The 17,661-nt window shown below is 39.2% G+C and overlaps 1 protein-coding gene across 2 annotated transcripts in view; it reads right to left on the bottom strand.

The window, feature by feature from the left end:
• Positions 1-285: 285 nt before the first annotated feature.
• CPXM2 (carboxypeptidase X, M14 family member 2) overlaps positions 286-17,661 on the bottom strand; it is an 81,197-nt gene continuing 63,821 nt past the window's right edge. For both annotated transcript variants that reach the window (XM_067300354.1, XM_013954422.2), the window contains 7 exons: positions 16,688-16,811; positions 14,442-14,638; positions 13,410-13,586; positions 12,443-12,740; positions 7,262-7,401; positions 6,105-6,204; positions 286-1,027 (listed from right to left, as the gene is read on the bottom strand). In XM_067300354.1, the coding sequence (XP_067156455.1) occupies positions 774-1,027; positions 6,105-6,204; positions 7,262-7,401; positions 12,443-12,740; positions 13,410-13,586; positions 14,442-14,638; positions 16,688-16,811 (1,290 nt within the window). In that variant the 3' untranslated portion in view covers positions 286-773. The remainder of the gene's footprint in view (positions 1,028-6,104; positions 6,205-7,261; positions 7,402-12,442; positions 12,741-13,409; positions 13,587-14,441; positions 14,639-16,687; positions 16,812-17,661) is intronic.

Below are 17,661 nucleotides of genomic sequence, written 5' to 3' on the forward strand. Positions count from 1 at the left end.
GGATTACAGAGGAGATGCCATTCCACAGTGCTGCAAGTGGCCCTTATCCAATGCCCTTTTAGTTAGATTTAGTTTACAGAATAAAAATATAGCCTTAAAAATCCAGAGGAGAAAACACTCTGGGCACTAAGTTCTGGAATCACAAGATATCCTTAAATACAAACAACCAAAACCAAAAAGGTGAGATGGACTATTTGCTTCAGGTTTTTTTCTCCAAAAAACACAATGCTTGTCAAAAGGTGGACTTTCAGGGAAACAGGGATGGAAATTTTGACACAAATTCAAAAGAAGTTATCCCTTCTCAGCTTTGCTCCTACATGAGAATAAAGAGTAAAGAGTATCAAAACTTTTTTGAATTGCAAGATATAACTATTTTTTTACTTTTAAAACAGTATTTTTCAGCTTCTCACTCAAAATATTTCTCCTTCATAACTCGGGGGGGAGGGTTGTTTGTTTTTGTTTTAGAAAACAGATTTAGAAAGGATTAAATAACCCACAGGCAAAGTATCTCATTTCAGATTAACTCGAAACATCTTTTTTCATTCCTCCTGCCTCTCCCCCCAACCTGAAGCTTATTCTGGTTCATCTTGAAATTAATTTTGTTTCTGATTTTTCACCAAACTGAAAAATCCACTATTCATCCAGCTCTACCAACAGAAAGACCTTGTACAGAAAAATATGTATTAAAAGATTGGCTATGAAACTCTTACTACTACTACAGTCAGGCTGATAGAAGCAGAGCTTGTGAAAGCCTCGTGATACCGGGCAGGAGTCTATCTTTGCTGGCGCCTTTGCCTAGCCCTCTGCCTGAGCCGCCGAACTGACAGACTAATTGGCTGCTTCCCAAACTTCCTCATGATTTCCTTGATCCTTGCAAGATTGGTTTTGGAGATTGTGAAGTCGCACTGAGTAGCTCCCATGTCATAGCCAACTTCACAGGTCTTGGTGGCTGCAGTATAGCCCTCTGCTTTCACGCCAACCACATAGTCTCCAGGGTTGAGAAGACGCCAGTAATCCCCATCGCTTCCTATTAGAAAAATCAGAAGAGACAGTTTTCAGAACAGTGCTTTCGGTGCCTGCAGTGCAAACCATTACCTAACACAGTCCTGACCTGAGCAGTTAGGTACGTACACGCCGCTTGGCTAGCTGAACGGGACCTCCTGCTCTTTCTAAACGACGCACGCTGGGGTGCCATGTCAGATTCCACACTCTACTTCCCCTGCATCCCTCCTTCACAGCAACCCACAGATCACCTCGTGGACAACCTGACTCATGGCACCCCTGAGGCAGTCACAGAAACCAGAGGGGCGTAAAAAGTTTAGGATAATCTAGTGAAGCCCACTCCCCAGCTGCAGAGGATGGGATGCACCATGGGATGCACCCCAAGCTGTGTGTCACCTAAAAATCCCTCTTCTGATGCTCCGATAGCTTTCCAGCTACTGTGAGAGGACTTAAAAGTTGGAAGAGAGCAGAGTCCTAAAGTATTTGGTCGACAGTGCCCCATTTCTCATTAAAAAAAATGGGAAAAACATTTTCCTCATTCTGCATTTGTTTTTATGACTTAAAAAGGAACGTTCTTGGTTCAAGGGCAAGACATAATGTGGACCGGCACCATGGACCTGGCTATTTGCAAATGTAACTAGCTCTTTCAAAATACAAATGCAGCATCCACTTGCTAAGCAATAGAAAGAAAAATGCCATCTTGAAAAGCTATTATTACTTTTATTTCCTGTCTCACCATTCTGTAACTTTAAATAACAATCCTACTTCCCCCAAATAATTGTCTGGACAGGTAAAATACATATGGGGCAATATGAAGTACTGGATCAAAATCAAGCAAAAAAAAAAATCAATATGTGTGTGCAAGCATGGGGAAGAAACACAAAAAAGGGCTAAAAGAATGGTCTATAATAATCTGGAAGGACACTGTTCACAGGACACTATTCCCAGGGTAAAGTCGAGGAAGGTGTTGATGTGCGAGTATGAAAAGGCCTACACGGATCAGATCGCAGCACTGATAGCAACCCGGCATCCTCTTAGCAGGAGGTTGGCACCAAGGTTGCCACCTATCACGTACACCCTTCCTTCTCCTGTTAACCCAGCAGAAAAACATACCGTGAATATGTATTTCAAACTTACATTCAAAATGACAAAAAGTGGACAATGGACTTGAATCTGGCCTAAGATTTCTGTAGGCTGAAGTCAGCAAAATCCTGAGGCAAGGGGTCCCCTTGTAACTGTAGGTAATTGCTGAAGGGTATAAAAGATCTGCCCAAAAGCTAATTTGTCATTGCCAATCAGGAGGAACCCAGAGACACAGGGGACCTGTGTTACACAAGCGATCCTGGCCAGACCACTTGGACACACATGTTCTGGTGCTTTTGAGTGTGCCAGTGTGAGTAAATGCATAACATCGATGCAAAGAGCTAGATATTAAATTGTTAGCAGGATGCACTTTATTTACCTCCTTTCAATTTACACATAACTAGACATTAGTTCCTCTGTCAGCTGTCATTACCCAGCATTTAATACCAGACTAAATGGGTTTTTTTGAAAATCATGTTAAATGGAGTAGGTAAAAAAATTCAGAGCAGATGGCAAGAGAAACAAAATTAAAGATACAGATAAATTTAGTAAATAATATGTTTACTAAAACAATAGGCTCCAGTTGCAGCAGGCTGGAGGCAGACAACATCTATCTCCACCTATTGGGTCTGGAAAAGAATTGCCATGTCCACTTAGATAAAATGACAATGTATAATAATAAAAAGATAGTATATTATAAATTAAATACAAGCATCAGTACACTCCATAAAACACTTCAATTAAGAGGAATACTCCCTGAGCCTGATAGGCTAGATCCTAAGTTAGAATGAAGAGACACATTTAAACTTAAACAAACCAAATGTCATGAATTTAAATACAGAATGAAAATCTGTCTTAATGTTCTGTTACCTACAAAAAGCTCTCCAGGAAAGTTTGCCATAGTGCTGCATGCCCGACACATGTAAGAACATTTACTTAAGTTTTCTCTACAGAACAAGCAGCCAGCAATAAAACCGAATAGTTATAACATTAGAAATATGATTAGGCGAGACTAATGTTATGAAATGTTACTACCCCAGAGCTCCAGCACTGCAAAAATGAGCAGCTGGTAGATGGCAAATATGACCCTCTGCCAAGGATTCAAATGGCATGCGTGAAAAGAAACTGTGCTCAGAAAGATGCCGCTAGAGTTCAGTCTCCCTGGCACCTCTGAAGATGGCACCCCATCTTGCTCAAGGCTTTCCTGATCTCAGGATTATGGTGTGCCTCCACACAAACTCTGGCGTATACGTGCTGTCTCAGGAACAAAGAGGGGACCCATCTGATATAGGGAGGCCGTCACACCGATAGCCTGAATTAGAAGTATTTACTAACTCCTTTCAGTCTCAGTAATGGAAAGTCCACTGACCACTGCTAGGGGGAGCGAGAAGGCAACCCAGATAACTGTCTTTGCAAAATGAGAAAAATGGGTGTCCAGGTGCATTTGTTCATCCAATTGATCAACTTTTTTCCAAAGGTTATCTTACAGAATATAGTTCACATCTAACCGTAATACCATGTAATCACCCTAACTAAATCAATAGTTACATCTGCATCAGGAGAAAATGGAATAATCTTCCACAAAGCCCTTACTCTCAACAGAATCAATGATTTCAATTAGCCTATTAATATTATCAGCTTAGCGTCAACAGTCTCTTTTTCCCATAAGAAATATTGTACTTCCAAGAGAAAGTAACAAAAGCGCTTTCTGTGCAATTCTTTTGTGCACAGACAGAAGCAGAAAAATTTTCAGAAACAAATAAATGTTAAGGCTTTTACAGACAATTTTTGTCTGCTTTACAGGGTAGTTGACCACATTAACCATTGACCATAAAGAAACAGCAGTTACTTTATAGCCCAACTCACTTTAAACAAAAGTTATATGAATAAAGAAAATGGCCATAATTCTTCTTCCACTTAAACTATTTTTTATCAAGGGAAATCAGCTGTTTTTATATGGCTGCATTTTTCATCTAAAAAGGTATAAATGAAAGGAGAATGCTGACAATTTGCCTTCCTCCTGTGGAGTTATATACGCCATTTCAGCTTTTTGGCTCCAACATAAATTTTCCAATTTCAAAGACTAATGACATATACATCATTATCTATATAAAACAAGATAGAAATTTTATGTTCCCATTTATAAAGTGATTCCCAAGCATAGTTTCAACTTTAACATTTCTTATTTAAAGAAACAAACAGACAAAAAAAAGGAAACGGGTGCTTTTATTTTTACTAACAATTGTAGATGGCCTTCAGCCACGAAAGCTCAGTTCTAAATCTAGATTTGAATAATTCCAAGTTTCCTGAGTGTTACAGGGTGGATTCTAGGATTTTGAACAGTCAGTTATTACCTGTGCCACCATGACTCCTTTCCATATGCATGTGAATTTGCTGTCATTTAAAGAGATTTTTCTTTCATGAGGCAATCCAGTATAGTGAGAGTTGGAGATTAATCACCTACTCCGTTTATTTGGTCTCAACCAGAGTAATACAGTAATTCTGTTACCAGAGTAATACAACCTACAGTTTATGGCAGCCTTCCAAAATAGGGAAAAACAGCTGATTACTTTTATTCCTGTTATCATTTCCCACTGGTCCCATTTTGAAATATTTAAGGAAGAATCATTATTGCCTTATTAAATATCTGTCATTCAATGTTTTCTTTTACAATAGACACAGTAGCACTGAAATAAAATTAATTGTAAACTAAGTTAGATATTTCAAGATTTATTATCAGCTCAAATAATCAACTGTAGCAAACATTAAAGATTTGGAAGTCTCTGGTATAAAGATCCATGCTATTCCATAAATCAAAATCAGCTAAGATGCTAAAGCACGACCTACTGTACCTCACTTGCTATGCAGCCAATGAAAGACCCAGAATGCAAGCTAGGGTATAAACAAACATAAAATCAGTGTCCTTGTTTCTAATATTAAACCAACCCTGGAATATACAGCAATATGATTTGCTTGATTATTCACCATGCTGTTACCTTTCCCTAAACATCCAACAGACATCTTATTATCCTTGTGCCACCATCACTTGGAGCGTCGGGCAGTTACATGACACTCGTCGTTACAGCCCATTCGCTGTCTCTCAAGTGACAGCGCTCACAAGCACATTGACTGTGTGTGTCTTAAGCACCTACACAAACGCAGTGGGTGTTGGCCAACATCCAGGCCCCCACCTACAACAATTATACTGGTATTACTATCAGTTTTATAGCTACTAGTATCTATTCAAAGCAGTACTTTAAACATGGCACTGAAGTGCCATAACTACTTTCCAGGCCTTTAAATAGACCTGGAGTTTACACTGAATGTACTTTACCCATATCTAGGTATAGATCAAGACTGTACAAACATGATAAATACCCATTTGTGCATTTTTTTAAAACTATAAATATTGAAAAGTAATTCTCTGGGCTGAAATCTTTCATAACATTGTGATGCTCTGCAGGAGACTCGTAAGAGTGTGAAACTCCCCCTTTCCCATAATAGCTGTTCCTCTTCTGGACAAATCTCTAAGTCAAAACTCTAACACATTTAAATTCTCTGAACAGTTAACAGTCACAGAAGCACTCTTCATACAGCAAGGTATAGCTACAGTTTCATTAATCAGTGCTATAATCATTCTGGGTTAGATTCTCATTATTTTTACATAGTAAAGGGGGAAATAAGGATTCTTTTCTTTCTTAACATGGCCTTACTCAGCCTATTGGTGTTGGGCAGATACAAGGCTGCTTCCTCAATACTGTAATACAAGTGGGAGGAAGAGAGGGCAGGAAGGAGAAACCCTAGTTCTGTTCTGTTCTTTTTGTCTAAGCAGCTGCTCCATGGAAAGCAGTGACTCCCTCCTCATGTACCACTCCTTCTGCAATGTGCTCTCTGGACTTTACACTACCTGTTGACTTTTCCTCAGAGAAGACTTCAAAGTGGCAATGTAGTTCTGTTTTTCCCTTTCTTTAAAAAAAAAAAAAAAATCTGTTCATTTGCACTGACATTTTATTTTTTACCTGTGCGAATGTCATGGTTAACACCTTCTACCGAAATAATGGCATTTGGAATTCCCTTTCCATGTATATCTTTTACGACACCTTTGATGCCCCGATGGGCCTATTGAAAGAATAAACAAACATTATACAACAATAGCCAGTAATATCATTAGTAGGATACAGCAAATCATTAATTCCATGTGGGAATTAAGTTTATTCTGCTCCTACTTCATAGTTCATACAATTTTGAAATATCATTATGAAATACTATTAACCTACCAGGCATTAGCTAGTTTTGTATTAGCTTACAAATTCTTTTAGCATTCCCAGAGCATCAAGTTCAAAAGACAGACAGAGAAAACAAACAGATACAGCAGCAGATGTAAGGGTTTTTCAGTTAGTCATTTCTAGAAAGCTCTGCATGCACGTAAAATTTTAACAAGCTTCATTATTTTGTCCTCTTAAGTTAAAACAGCCTGATAGAAGTGATATGCCATTATTTCTTATAGGTAAGGTTTCTATCACAAATACCAAAAATCATGTAATTTCTATCATTTAAACCGCAAATCATTAGTGAAGCCTCTCTTTGTAAAGCTTTTCAGGCTGACCGGAACATTAGCCCTGTGAACCACAAGGATTATATGGCAGAATTGCACTGTAGAGACCATTTCTGATTTTCATAGAAGTGATGGTAACAGTTGAAATATTTGCACAAAGCAGCCTAGCTTCTAATTCATGGGGATACATTGTAGAAAACGAAGCATAAAAGCTATGCTTGGCTTTTAGAAGCCATCTAGCAGGTTTTCACAGAAATTTCTACCAGACCAAAGGAAGAAAAATAATTACAGTCATGAAAGAAATATATCAGAAACCTTTGGACTGCTTTGAAAACCTCAGTGACAGTGTTTGTACAGCATGAAAGGCAAAGGCTAAATCTTCTCTAAAACAATAAGGGGTGATTCAGCTACGTGGTGCTAAATTCGTTTCTGCTCTGCGGGAACAGCCTGCAGAATGTCAACAGCATCTAGGAGAAGCCTCCACAAGCAACGTGGCTCCTCCAGGTTATAGCCCTACCAAAAGCAAAACATGGGTGGTCACAGCAAACTCAGGGAGAGCCAGAGCTTCACAGTCAGAAAGGATTCAATAAGTTATTCAGAAGTTATTCTTCTGTCGAATACCTGTTCCATAAAGACTATCAGAGATTCGCGGTTGTTTTCCCATTCTTCAGGTAACTCACTCTCGTGGGGATACTTGTCACAGCCTACATAGATGGATAGCTCAAAGCAGTTTGTGTGCAGGTAGCTAAAGTCATTTATGCCTGTCAATAGGAGAAGAAAAGAAATAATTATATATCCTCGTTCAATCTATTGATCAGATCATTTCATGCAAAGTAAATAACAGAAATTGAATATTTATCTAGCTGACTCAATCAGCAGATCTAACAGGGAAATACTTTTTAAAGAATGCCATGTCTCCTCTAACAAAGCACCGTGGGTAACCTCAGGGCCATGCATTTAACAAAACAAGAGTTTTTAAAGGCAGAGTCCCACCCATGTTTCTAAAACAGAGCACACAAGACTGCAGTGTGACAGCATCGGCCACTGTGTCACCTTTCCACTAGTCACCCCAGCATCACATCTCCGATTTCCTTCAGTGCAAAGAACAGTGCCATTCTGCCACCACAAAACTTAAAGGAATTAGGGCTCTGGCAGAAAAAAGAAAAAACCCTCGTTCTAGATGAGTCTCTGTGATATTGATGGGAAATACAGAGGCACATCAGGATGACGTTAGGTGAGAAGGTCTCTCTTTGCAGTGAAAAGCTTGTGCTCCACCTTTAAAGGAAGTGCTGAGCCTCGTGAAGCCTGGACACATTCCCAGAGAGCAGCTGTTGCCATGAAGGTCCGCTTTGGCTTTCAGCTGAGCTGAGGACTCTGCCCCTCTCTGCTGCAGCGCTGGGCACAGCTATGCCGGGGTGCCACCGGTGGGCCGAACGGCCCCCCACCTCAGCCCCAGCCAGGTAGCAGCCACAAAACATAGACAGTTTGGCATGCAACACCTCGTCTCCCAAGTGGAGGCTACCAACAGGAATAAATAATGCTAGCACCCACACAGCAGATTGTCTGCCAATTCAATCACAAGCGCGGTTCAAGGTCTAGCTTCCAAACTCTGCTCTTATTTTTACTGGAATAACTCTGGCTTCACAGGTACTGCAGTTTATGCCCACAAAACTCCAAGGGCAGAACCCTTCTTATGCATTAACAGCTGAAGAGGCAATGACTGAACTCCCTTCTCTTTTTCTGCATATAGCTCTCCACATTATCGGTTTCACAGAAACAAACTACTGACCTGGTTTCCAGCCGAGAGAAGGAAACCTCAGCACATTTTCCTAGAGCAGTACCCGAATGACTGCCCTGGGTAGAAACGGGATGGTGTACATTAGCCTGCATGGGTGTAGAGCAATTAACCTAATTTATCCAACACTAAAGGCCAGGATGCAAAGTATCGTGCACACAATGATTGCTACTTAGAAACAGTTATCAGAGCAGCTGATGCAATAAATAGTTTTCTCAGACCAAATTATTTTCCCACTCCAGTAATAAAAGTGATAGGAGATGCAGAAAAATCAAGACAGTAAAAATTCTTATAATATGGTGTCTGTTAGTTTGTAAGCAATGAAAGGACATATTCTGTTTCTCCCTGTTACAGCTCTGCAGAAGATTGGAATCAACACCATTGTTCTGCAATAGGGATTTCTGTCAGAAATATGCTGTAATCAAAAAATAGGAGCTTTAATGCCTCTGACCTTTGAAGAACCGCAGTTTAAACTACATTACAGAGATAGCTGTGTTCTTTACAAAGCCCAGGCCCTGACACTTCTGAGCGCTAGGGAAGATTTTATTTAGATACAGATCTCTGAAACATTTCTATTTTTCATGTTTCTCTCCCGATTCTCAAAATTATTTTCCTTTGGGGAATTCCATTTATCAGTTCTCCACAATCACACAGATAACATGTTATAGTAGATGAATGCTGGAGGAATAAACGATAGGAGTTTCTTTCTTATCATCCACCTACACTTATAATTAAAAAAAAAACTTGAAAAATTGCTTATTAATTATCATTAATTATTGTATTTTACAATGGCAAAGTTAGCATGAAATACACTCACTAAGTATTTCTGATTGAAAGGAGTTAAAATAAAAAATCTAGGCCTGTCGAATTACCATACAGCAGTAGTCAAGGATTTAATGAGCCCTCAGTGCCTTCTGGATGCAGAGCAGGAGGATTATATAATACAGATGTTGAGCTTTTCACATTTGTTGATGGGGAAAGACTAAAATATCAGACTATGGCATATGCTACTCTGCATAAATGTGCTTCCCTTCCATTTGAGAAACAGTCACAAATATTTTCTCTTCACATACTATATTGCATCCTGATTAATCTATTGTGAAATGTTTTGTGATATGCAGTAATTGCTCTGTTTTAATACAAGTATTTAAGAAAATGGTTTAACGTTGCCAAGAGCAACTGTCCCCATAGTGTGTGAACAGGCAAATCCAGCCTTGAAAACACTGGGAATAAAAAGAAAAAATTCATACATTGTTTGCCTGTGTGCAGTTCACCCAGTACAGCAATGTTATATTTAAAATTATTGAAGAATTTGCACTCATTGCAGTCCAGAATATGTGCAGAAAACAGCATGGCTGAATTTCAAAGGTATATAGAGGTGTTTGATATCTGTGGAAGATATTTGTGGCGCACACACTTCTCCAGGAACACTCTGGTGCTGAAAAGGGGTCAAAACACTCCCTTATAAATCTTCTCAGGCAAGAGTAGTGAAAGGTTTATATGGATTATCACTGCAAGGAAATGCAGCAGGTGGGAGAGGATAGAGAGGATGGACAACTTCAAACTTTTCTTTGTCGAGTAGGTACCCAAAATGAAGGAAAGCTTTCTACAAACAATATATTGGTGTATCACTTTGAGTGCAGACATTAAGCAGCTGTTTAGGAGAAGAAAGACTGTTACACATCAAGCTAAAGGTTAAATAAACAGAAAAGAAAAAGATTAATGACGTATATAATTAGATATAAATAGTTAAGGCATTATAGAGGGAAAGAAATAGAAGTAATATCAGAGCACTTCTTTGCCACCAAATGTGAAGATACTGGAATCATGTTTGGACAACCCTTTACAATGTAATGTGCCAGTGGTTAACTTGCTATCAGTTGTTAAAAAAAGGTATGTATTTATATATATGCATATATACATATGTACATATCTTTTTTCTCCTTACCATACAAATCATTCCCTTCCATTTCTCTAAGCAGATGAGCAGGAGTTTCTTGTTTTCCAAGAAACTGTACCCAAGCTCTCCTTGTTTTCATTGTTACAGACACTTCAGCATAACATTTTTGACATGATCTAAAACCCATTAAAATTATAAGAAAATTCCCAGCAATTTTAATGACTTTTGGTACAAATTCTGCCTCTCACAGAGAAATAAATACTGTACACACAGAAAGCACAGATTACAAAAAGGTGTGATTTCACAGAAGTCAGAGGAGAAAGTCATGGTGAGGGGCCTGGAAGGATTTGTCTGAAATCATGCTGCCTGTCTGAAACCATATCATTCGAGGTTTAGTATAGAATCCAAGGTGTAAAGTATGAAGGCAAAAACAGTATTCTAGCGATTCTCAAACACAATTTTGGAAGTTTTATTATAATGGCAGAAAGCAGCATGTAAAATGTAATGAGAAACATCACAAAGCAATAAAACAAATCAGATGAACCAAATTCAATATATAATTGTTACTAAGAAACCAAGTTACTACTCAGCATCTATATTGTAGAGCATTACTTAATGTAATTTAATGTGTATCTGTTAGTGACATGGCCAGTGTCATCTTTTTTGGATCGATTCATAATCGTGTTTCTATAGCACTTGGGAAAATTAAACTCATAAATTAAATAATTAAGCAGTCAAGTTAGCATTCTGAGTTTTTCAGAATTTGCAGAATGCATAGAAATGTATTGTCAGGCGTTGGGCTTGTGATCCAAGCCGTTCAATCTCGTTTCCCTTGGATTAAACCAGCACTTTTTTAACCTAGTGAAAAAATATTTGAAAAGAAAATTTAATTCCTGGCTCTAGCCTCTAAAAGCTGGCCATCATTAACTTTACATAGGCCAACATAAAAGCAGTAAAAGCTGTGTCCAAAATTTGGAAATGTTTATGCAGTGAAATGACCTGCAAATTACAAACAAGAGCTAGCTCTAAAAAAAAATTGGTCTGCACAGTCACTTACTTTCATCTATCTACCATTATTGCTGCAGTTGTTGTTCCTATTGTCACTCAACTGATGGCAGACACACAGCTCGTTTCTTTATTTCACAGAATACGCTAACTGATGAACGTACAAGAAACAGGTTTTGAGAACTGTGATGAATCAGCAGAGTGCCCATTCCAAGTCTGCTTGATTGCTTAAGAACGCGCACATAGAGATGATGGGGCCTATTGCTGATAAAAGTGTGCTTCTAATTGGGCTTCCCTGGAAACTGATGCTCCGTCTGCACTACAGGACACAGCTTCCCTTTCACTCTGTTTGACAGGGTGACAGGCTTGGGCACACGGTGAATGACGCAGCCAGTAATTTATTCTGGCAGCAGAAATGCCTACAGACCCAATTCAAAATTTAAGTGTGAGCGTGTTCAGGCCTTTTAAAAGCAGGACAGTAGCAGGCAAGCAGCAGCATTCTGTGGCATGTTCTTACAACTTGAAGTGAATGTGATTGGGGGCTGATCTGCTACTGAATTGTGAGCAGGATCTGAAATCAAGATTTTCTTATCTGAGGGCCACTGGAGTCTCTCCCTAGCCTCCTTGGCCAGTTTAGGAGCCATTATTTAAATCCTGGCATTGCTTACTTCCGCTGTTTGTCTGCAATATTTTCTGTTGGTACCTTCTGAGATGGCTAAGGCTGACAGATTCCCTCCTTCTAGTGGTTTTGGACTGGCTTGTTCTTTTGAATCAGCTTGGATGCTGGCCAAGATTATCTGGCACATGGTATGTTTTATTTGCAACAGTCTTAAACACATGGAATAACTAATGCATTGCATGTGCACTTTTGAAAACATCAGTAGTAAACAAAAAAGCTACTGTGCACTTCTGACAAGTTCTGTCAGTCTGCTGATACCTGACGAAATGCAACAAAGGAGACTTTCAGAAGGGGGAATAGTCTTCTCAGTGTTCATGTTTGCTACCATGACCACTGCGGCGTATACGAGGCAGGTACGGCATTATCATATTTAACAGGGTAACGCTAGAGTGAATCACAGGGAAAGTTTCTACAGACACTTACTTCCAGCCACCGTATGCCATGAGGCCCCATTAACAGTGCCATCTTCCTTCTGGAAATCCTCGGTGTGACATGCTCTCCTTCTAGCATCTGTCATCAGCCGGTGAGTGGAGGCGTAGGAGTATGCAAGCCAGCGAAAGACATGGTCATCTGGGGTAGCTGTATAATCCTGGGTTTTCCACATAGAACGTACCATGTCATAGGGGTATGCGACCACCAATTCTCCTCCCTGTAAATTGCCACCCAGCACAAAAGGAATTTTTTCCATCCATGCTATTATTGCTCGTGTCTCAACCGCCACCTAGGAAGAAAGGAAACAACGGCTTTGTTTGGAGCAGTGAAATCTGATGATCTTCCTTCGTAGTTAGATGAGACAAAGGTGTCCCACTGGGAGTTGTTTAACTTGGAGTGTGCAGCCAGCACAAGAAATGTTGTCAAGGAGAAAGGCTTCTTTAAATCATGGTGGCTGCTAGCAGCGTTTTGGAGGCCACCAACAACCCATAAAAAGTAACACAACCTTAATGTTTGTGATTTATGCAGGAATATTATTTTAATATAAGAATATCAAGAGAAAACCCATGAGAAATCTGTATGGTGGCTGGGTTTGCAAAGAGCTCATCTATGTTACAAACCTAGGGAGAAGTCTGATTAATAAACCCTGCAGTGGGTTTCTCTTTGTCTAATTGTTGCTTCCCAAAATTTGGGTATTAAGTCCTCTAGGCTCTCTCAGTACAGCAGGGAGAAGAGGAGCCTTCATTAAGCAGTTCATTCCACTTAAGGGAAGCCTTTAAAATAAGTAGATGAATTGTACTTTTGTGGTGCCACTTTTATACAAGGAAGCCTAGACAATTAGACTAGATATGTAACTTCACCTACAAGTTGCTTATTTCTTAAGAAATTTTGTAAAGCTCACCCTTTCAGGCTGTCCCAGTCTTTTTGTTTTTCTCTGTTTGGAGCCAGTTTTACTTACTGTGGCATTTTCAGACAGGTACCAGTCTGGAATTGGAATGTGATGATTTGGAACTTTTCTTTTACTCTTCTGATCTTCAGACTCCCAGAGTAAAGAGTTTAAATCAGGGAAATTATTGTTGATATCAATGCCATCCTGTGTCCATCGTCCTAAAGACCAGCCCCCTAATTCTGAACCCTTAGAACAAAGGAAAAAAAAGGAATGGCCATTCAGAACGTGACAACCTGTGAGCCCTGAGCAAAGTGTTCTGAGGATCTGATACAGGATAATTCTATACAAGTTAAAAAAAAAAAAAAGGAGGAAGGGTGAGCTGTTTCATTAACTGAAATGAAGAATTGACTTTTCATTTTGTACGAAATCTTGAACAAGGTGAAGCAAAACAAAAAATTACCTGGGGTTAGCTGAAATACTCTGTTGTTTTACAGGTTTCTATTTAAGACTGTTTTTCCCCTCATTTGCAGTGGAGACGGTATGTATTCCTTTCATGGCTGAGAGTGTGGCTTTTGTATTCTAGACTGCTACTAGAGACTGCCCTGGAAGATTTTCCAGTGCATCTGACCACAGCCCCCGCAATTTTTCCTCCTGCATTTTTTTTTCTTCCAGACTGAATTTCTACAATGCCCAACATGTTATATTATCCCTAAGATGCACTATTAAATTTCAGCTGCAGAGGAATGCAAATTTTCATGTTCATAGTTTGGTTTGCTCAGACAAAACAGACTGCATGATTTTTCATTTCACATAACACTGCTCACATTGATCTGTACACAGCATGGTATGCTCTGGCAGTCTTAGGGACCCTCCTTTCTGCACATTTCGTCCTATTAGTCAGCATCACAAAGAATACGGTTTCTTACAGCTTTTTTCTGAGCAAGATGCTTCAGTGGCTTATGCTTGCTTTTCTGTGTTTATTTTTTACTTTATTCTGATTGCTTAAAAATGTGATCTTCAAAAAAGTAATGACAACAGAAGCATATTTCATTAATCTTATAGCACTAAACTAATTCCTTGATAGGTTGATAACCATATTACCGCTTCATATGCCTTGTCATATCCATCTGGGTTGACCGAAGGAAGGAGGTGAATTCTAGTATCCTCAATGAGATGTACAATGCGTGGGTTCCCAGCCAGATATTCCTGACACATGAACTGCATTAACAAAAGGATTAGCTCACGTCCAAGCACTTCATTCCCATGGGCTCCTGCAATGTACCGAAATTCTGGTTCACCTGTTGAAAACATATTGGACAGAAATGTAATCAGAGCAGCAAATCAAGGATGTAATCAAAATCCACTGCTGTCAGCAGGAAATGTTTCACCTAAACTAACATGGGTTGGAGAAACACCTTAACTGAACAAACAATAGCTGAAATTATAAGTTTACAAAAAACAAACATTCTTTTCTGTTGCTATTACATAAGAACTGGCTTATATACCGGTAATATTTGAAATTGCTGTACAAAGCTTCTCAGATACATTTTCCATTAACGCATTTTTTAATTACACTCAAAATTTCATCATAATACAGGTAGGTCTTAAAAGTTCTGTTAGTCTAAAAACAACATGACAAATCCCTTACAGGTAGTCTATTAGGACAGATGTTAAGACTCTTAGAAGATAACAGTCAATGACTTTATATAATTGAACTCTGGCCTCAAATACTCCTTTCCCTTCCCTAACCAAAAACCAGGTCCGTATTTACTTGTCAAGATTATATTGAATACCATAGTATTTGCATTCAACTACTAAATACTTCAGAGCTGATTAGGAATGATGCTAGCTATTCAGAGAAGAGCATTCTATGGGACAACAGAATAATAACATTCTCAAACACCTGCTACAGCAGGCCAAAACTGTCCAGTGCACGGCTTGCGGCTGGATCCCACCTACCCGAACAGTTTGTCTAGCCCAGACTACATTCCTTGCAATTTCTCACTGCAGGATTCTCAGATGCTGATAAGGTAGGGCAAGGCAGAACAGCTGAATTATGCTGGTGGTGCAGCTTGTTTCCTGCCACTCTCTTCCTCAGCGAACCCCAAGCAATCCCCTGGCACGCAAACGGAAAGCCATTCTCGAATGACTGCCAGCAGACAATGTGCAGCCATCGGTGTGGAAGATGTGTCTGGCCCAAACCCAGCCATGTAATGGGGGGTGAGAGGTTCAGAGAATGCAGTCTTCCAGTGTCCCCAGAAAAGGTTATGAAGCCTGTTCCAGGTAGAGAATGGGTAAATACTGCTGTTGAGCTAGTGCATGCTGCAACCAAACACTTTTTTTGTTTGAACATGACCATGGTCTTACTTGCAGTTCTTTGGCATTACCCAGATTAACCCATCTTTAAGGATATATTTTGGGAAATAGAGAACTAAAATGCCACTTAATGAATTAAGGAGTACACTAACTCACACAGGAAGACTCCAAGCTTCAGCATGCCTGCAAATCTATGTGTTGTCATTTTCTCTCAAAATCCCAAGCTCTATGTAAGTACCGACAAGCAGTCCCAGAAAATGAAGGCTGACCTACCAGGTTGCAGTAAACTCAAGTAACAATCATTGATCTGACTCTATATTGCTGGTCTAAGATCTACTGACAGAAGACAGAAATCTACTGACAGAAGACATCTAAACCACATGTAAAAATAGTCATGTAGCCCTCCATCACCTAGAGTAGAGAGATGTCTTTAGAATGCATCCCAGCACTCTTTCTTGGCCGGGAAAAACAAGTATTGGAGTATCCCTTTAGTGCAGCAAAACGTTATCTTCTTCTGTTCCCACAGTTGTGCTTGACAGTATCATAACGACATCTTTATTTGTCTCCACGGAAGGGCCAAAGACTGAATGGGTTTCTATGCTAGGTATTATATCACCATAGAAAATTGCATCCCCACACTGACCAGGGAAAAAATATTGGGAGATTTCATGTCTTTGCTTGCAATGCATACACCTCATGAAAAAATCAAATTTCCATCCAACTCTCTATAAATCCCCACACTAAAATCCATCCCCCAGAATTAAAATCCACTTCCGTTTTTTTTATTGTAAAGAATAAAGGTAATTATCATTAAAGAATTTGATCCTACATTCAAAATACCTTCTATTTGTGTTCACCCTCCTCTTCCCAATTTAGAAATATAGCATTAAAGTTCCTCCCACATACATTATAAATCATTGCTGCTGTGAATATAATTTCACCAGTGAAAATTGCTGCGGATATACAGAATGAGGAGAAAAAAAGCCAAAGCCCAACACCCTCCAACAGATTTAATTACACTAAATCCTAACCAACTTCGTGTTCTCCTGGGTTGTCAGAAATCTCAACAGCATACAGCTTTAGTCCTTGGTTGCTTTTTCCAATATTGTAAATTCTTGTGATATTCGGGCACATTTTGTTCACAGTTTTCATCAACTGCCAGAGAAAAAATGGCATATAGTTAGGCAATGCATCATCAAAATATATCCAATATTAATTATTTCATTCCAAATTGGTCGTAGCGAAAGCTGATCATTTTCTTGTCTGTTCTGTTTACATTTTAATTGTAAAAACTTTATGTTTAAGTTAGGTGTTATGGCTATGCTACCACACAACATAATATTTGTTCAGCTAAAACAAGCTGAATGCTGCCTGCTGAAGTACCACAGTGTTGGTGAGGTTCAAAATCGTTCTTACATACGAGATATTTTTGTAGTAACACAAAATTAAGGACACAAGGGGGAAAGTCAAACAGGAATAATAATAATTAAAACAACAATCATCGGTTACATTTATGCCTATGCTACCAAGAGGTAGTAAAACAGAGGTTTTGAAAACATTGTGCAATGGAGGCTAATTTGCCACCTTTACATTTCTTTCAGCACACTCTGTGATTTAATAAACTTAAGTCACTTGAGATGACTTAGTGTGTTACAGGCATGGCAATGTCTCCCCAGACACACTCTGCCCAGTGAAGGAGATTTCTCTCTCCTTCACCTTATGTGGGGACTAGCCAAGAGATAAGGATATCATCCATTTAAACACTGTTGTCCTGAAGAACTCTGATTACACCTGCCATCTTTATTTAGGTAGAAACCAAGCCCAACCTTCTTGTATTACAATATGAAATCTCATACAGCAAAATCATTACGTTAGGCAGTATTGCTATGGTCAAAAGAGCAAGTGGGATGTCATCTGAAAGACTCCCATAAACATAGCAGGATATACTCCTTCAGTAAATAGCTAGTAAACCAGATTCCTCAGAATTTGCTTATCTTCTTTTAGC

The sequence above is a fragment of the Apteryx mantelli genome, chromosome 7 (assembly GCF_036417845.1).
Source record: "Apteryx mantelli isolate bAptMan1 chromosome 7, bAptMan1.hap1, whole genome shotgun sequence".
Taxonomy (NCBI): Eukaryota; Metazoa; Chordata; class Aves; order Apterygiformes; family Apterygidae; genus Apteryx; species Apteryx mantelli.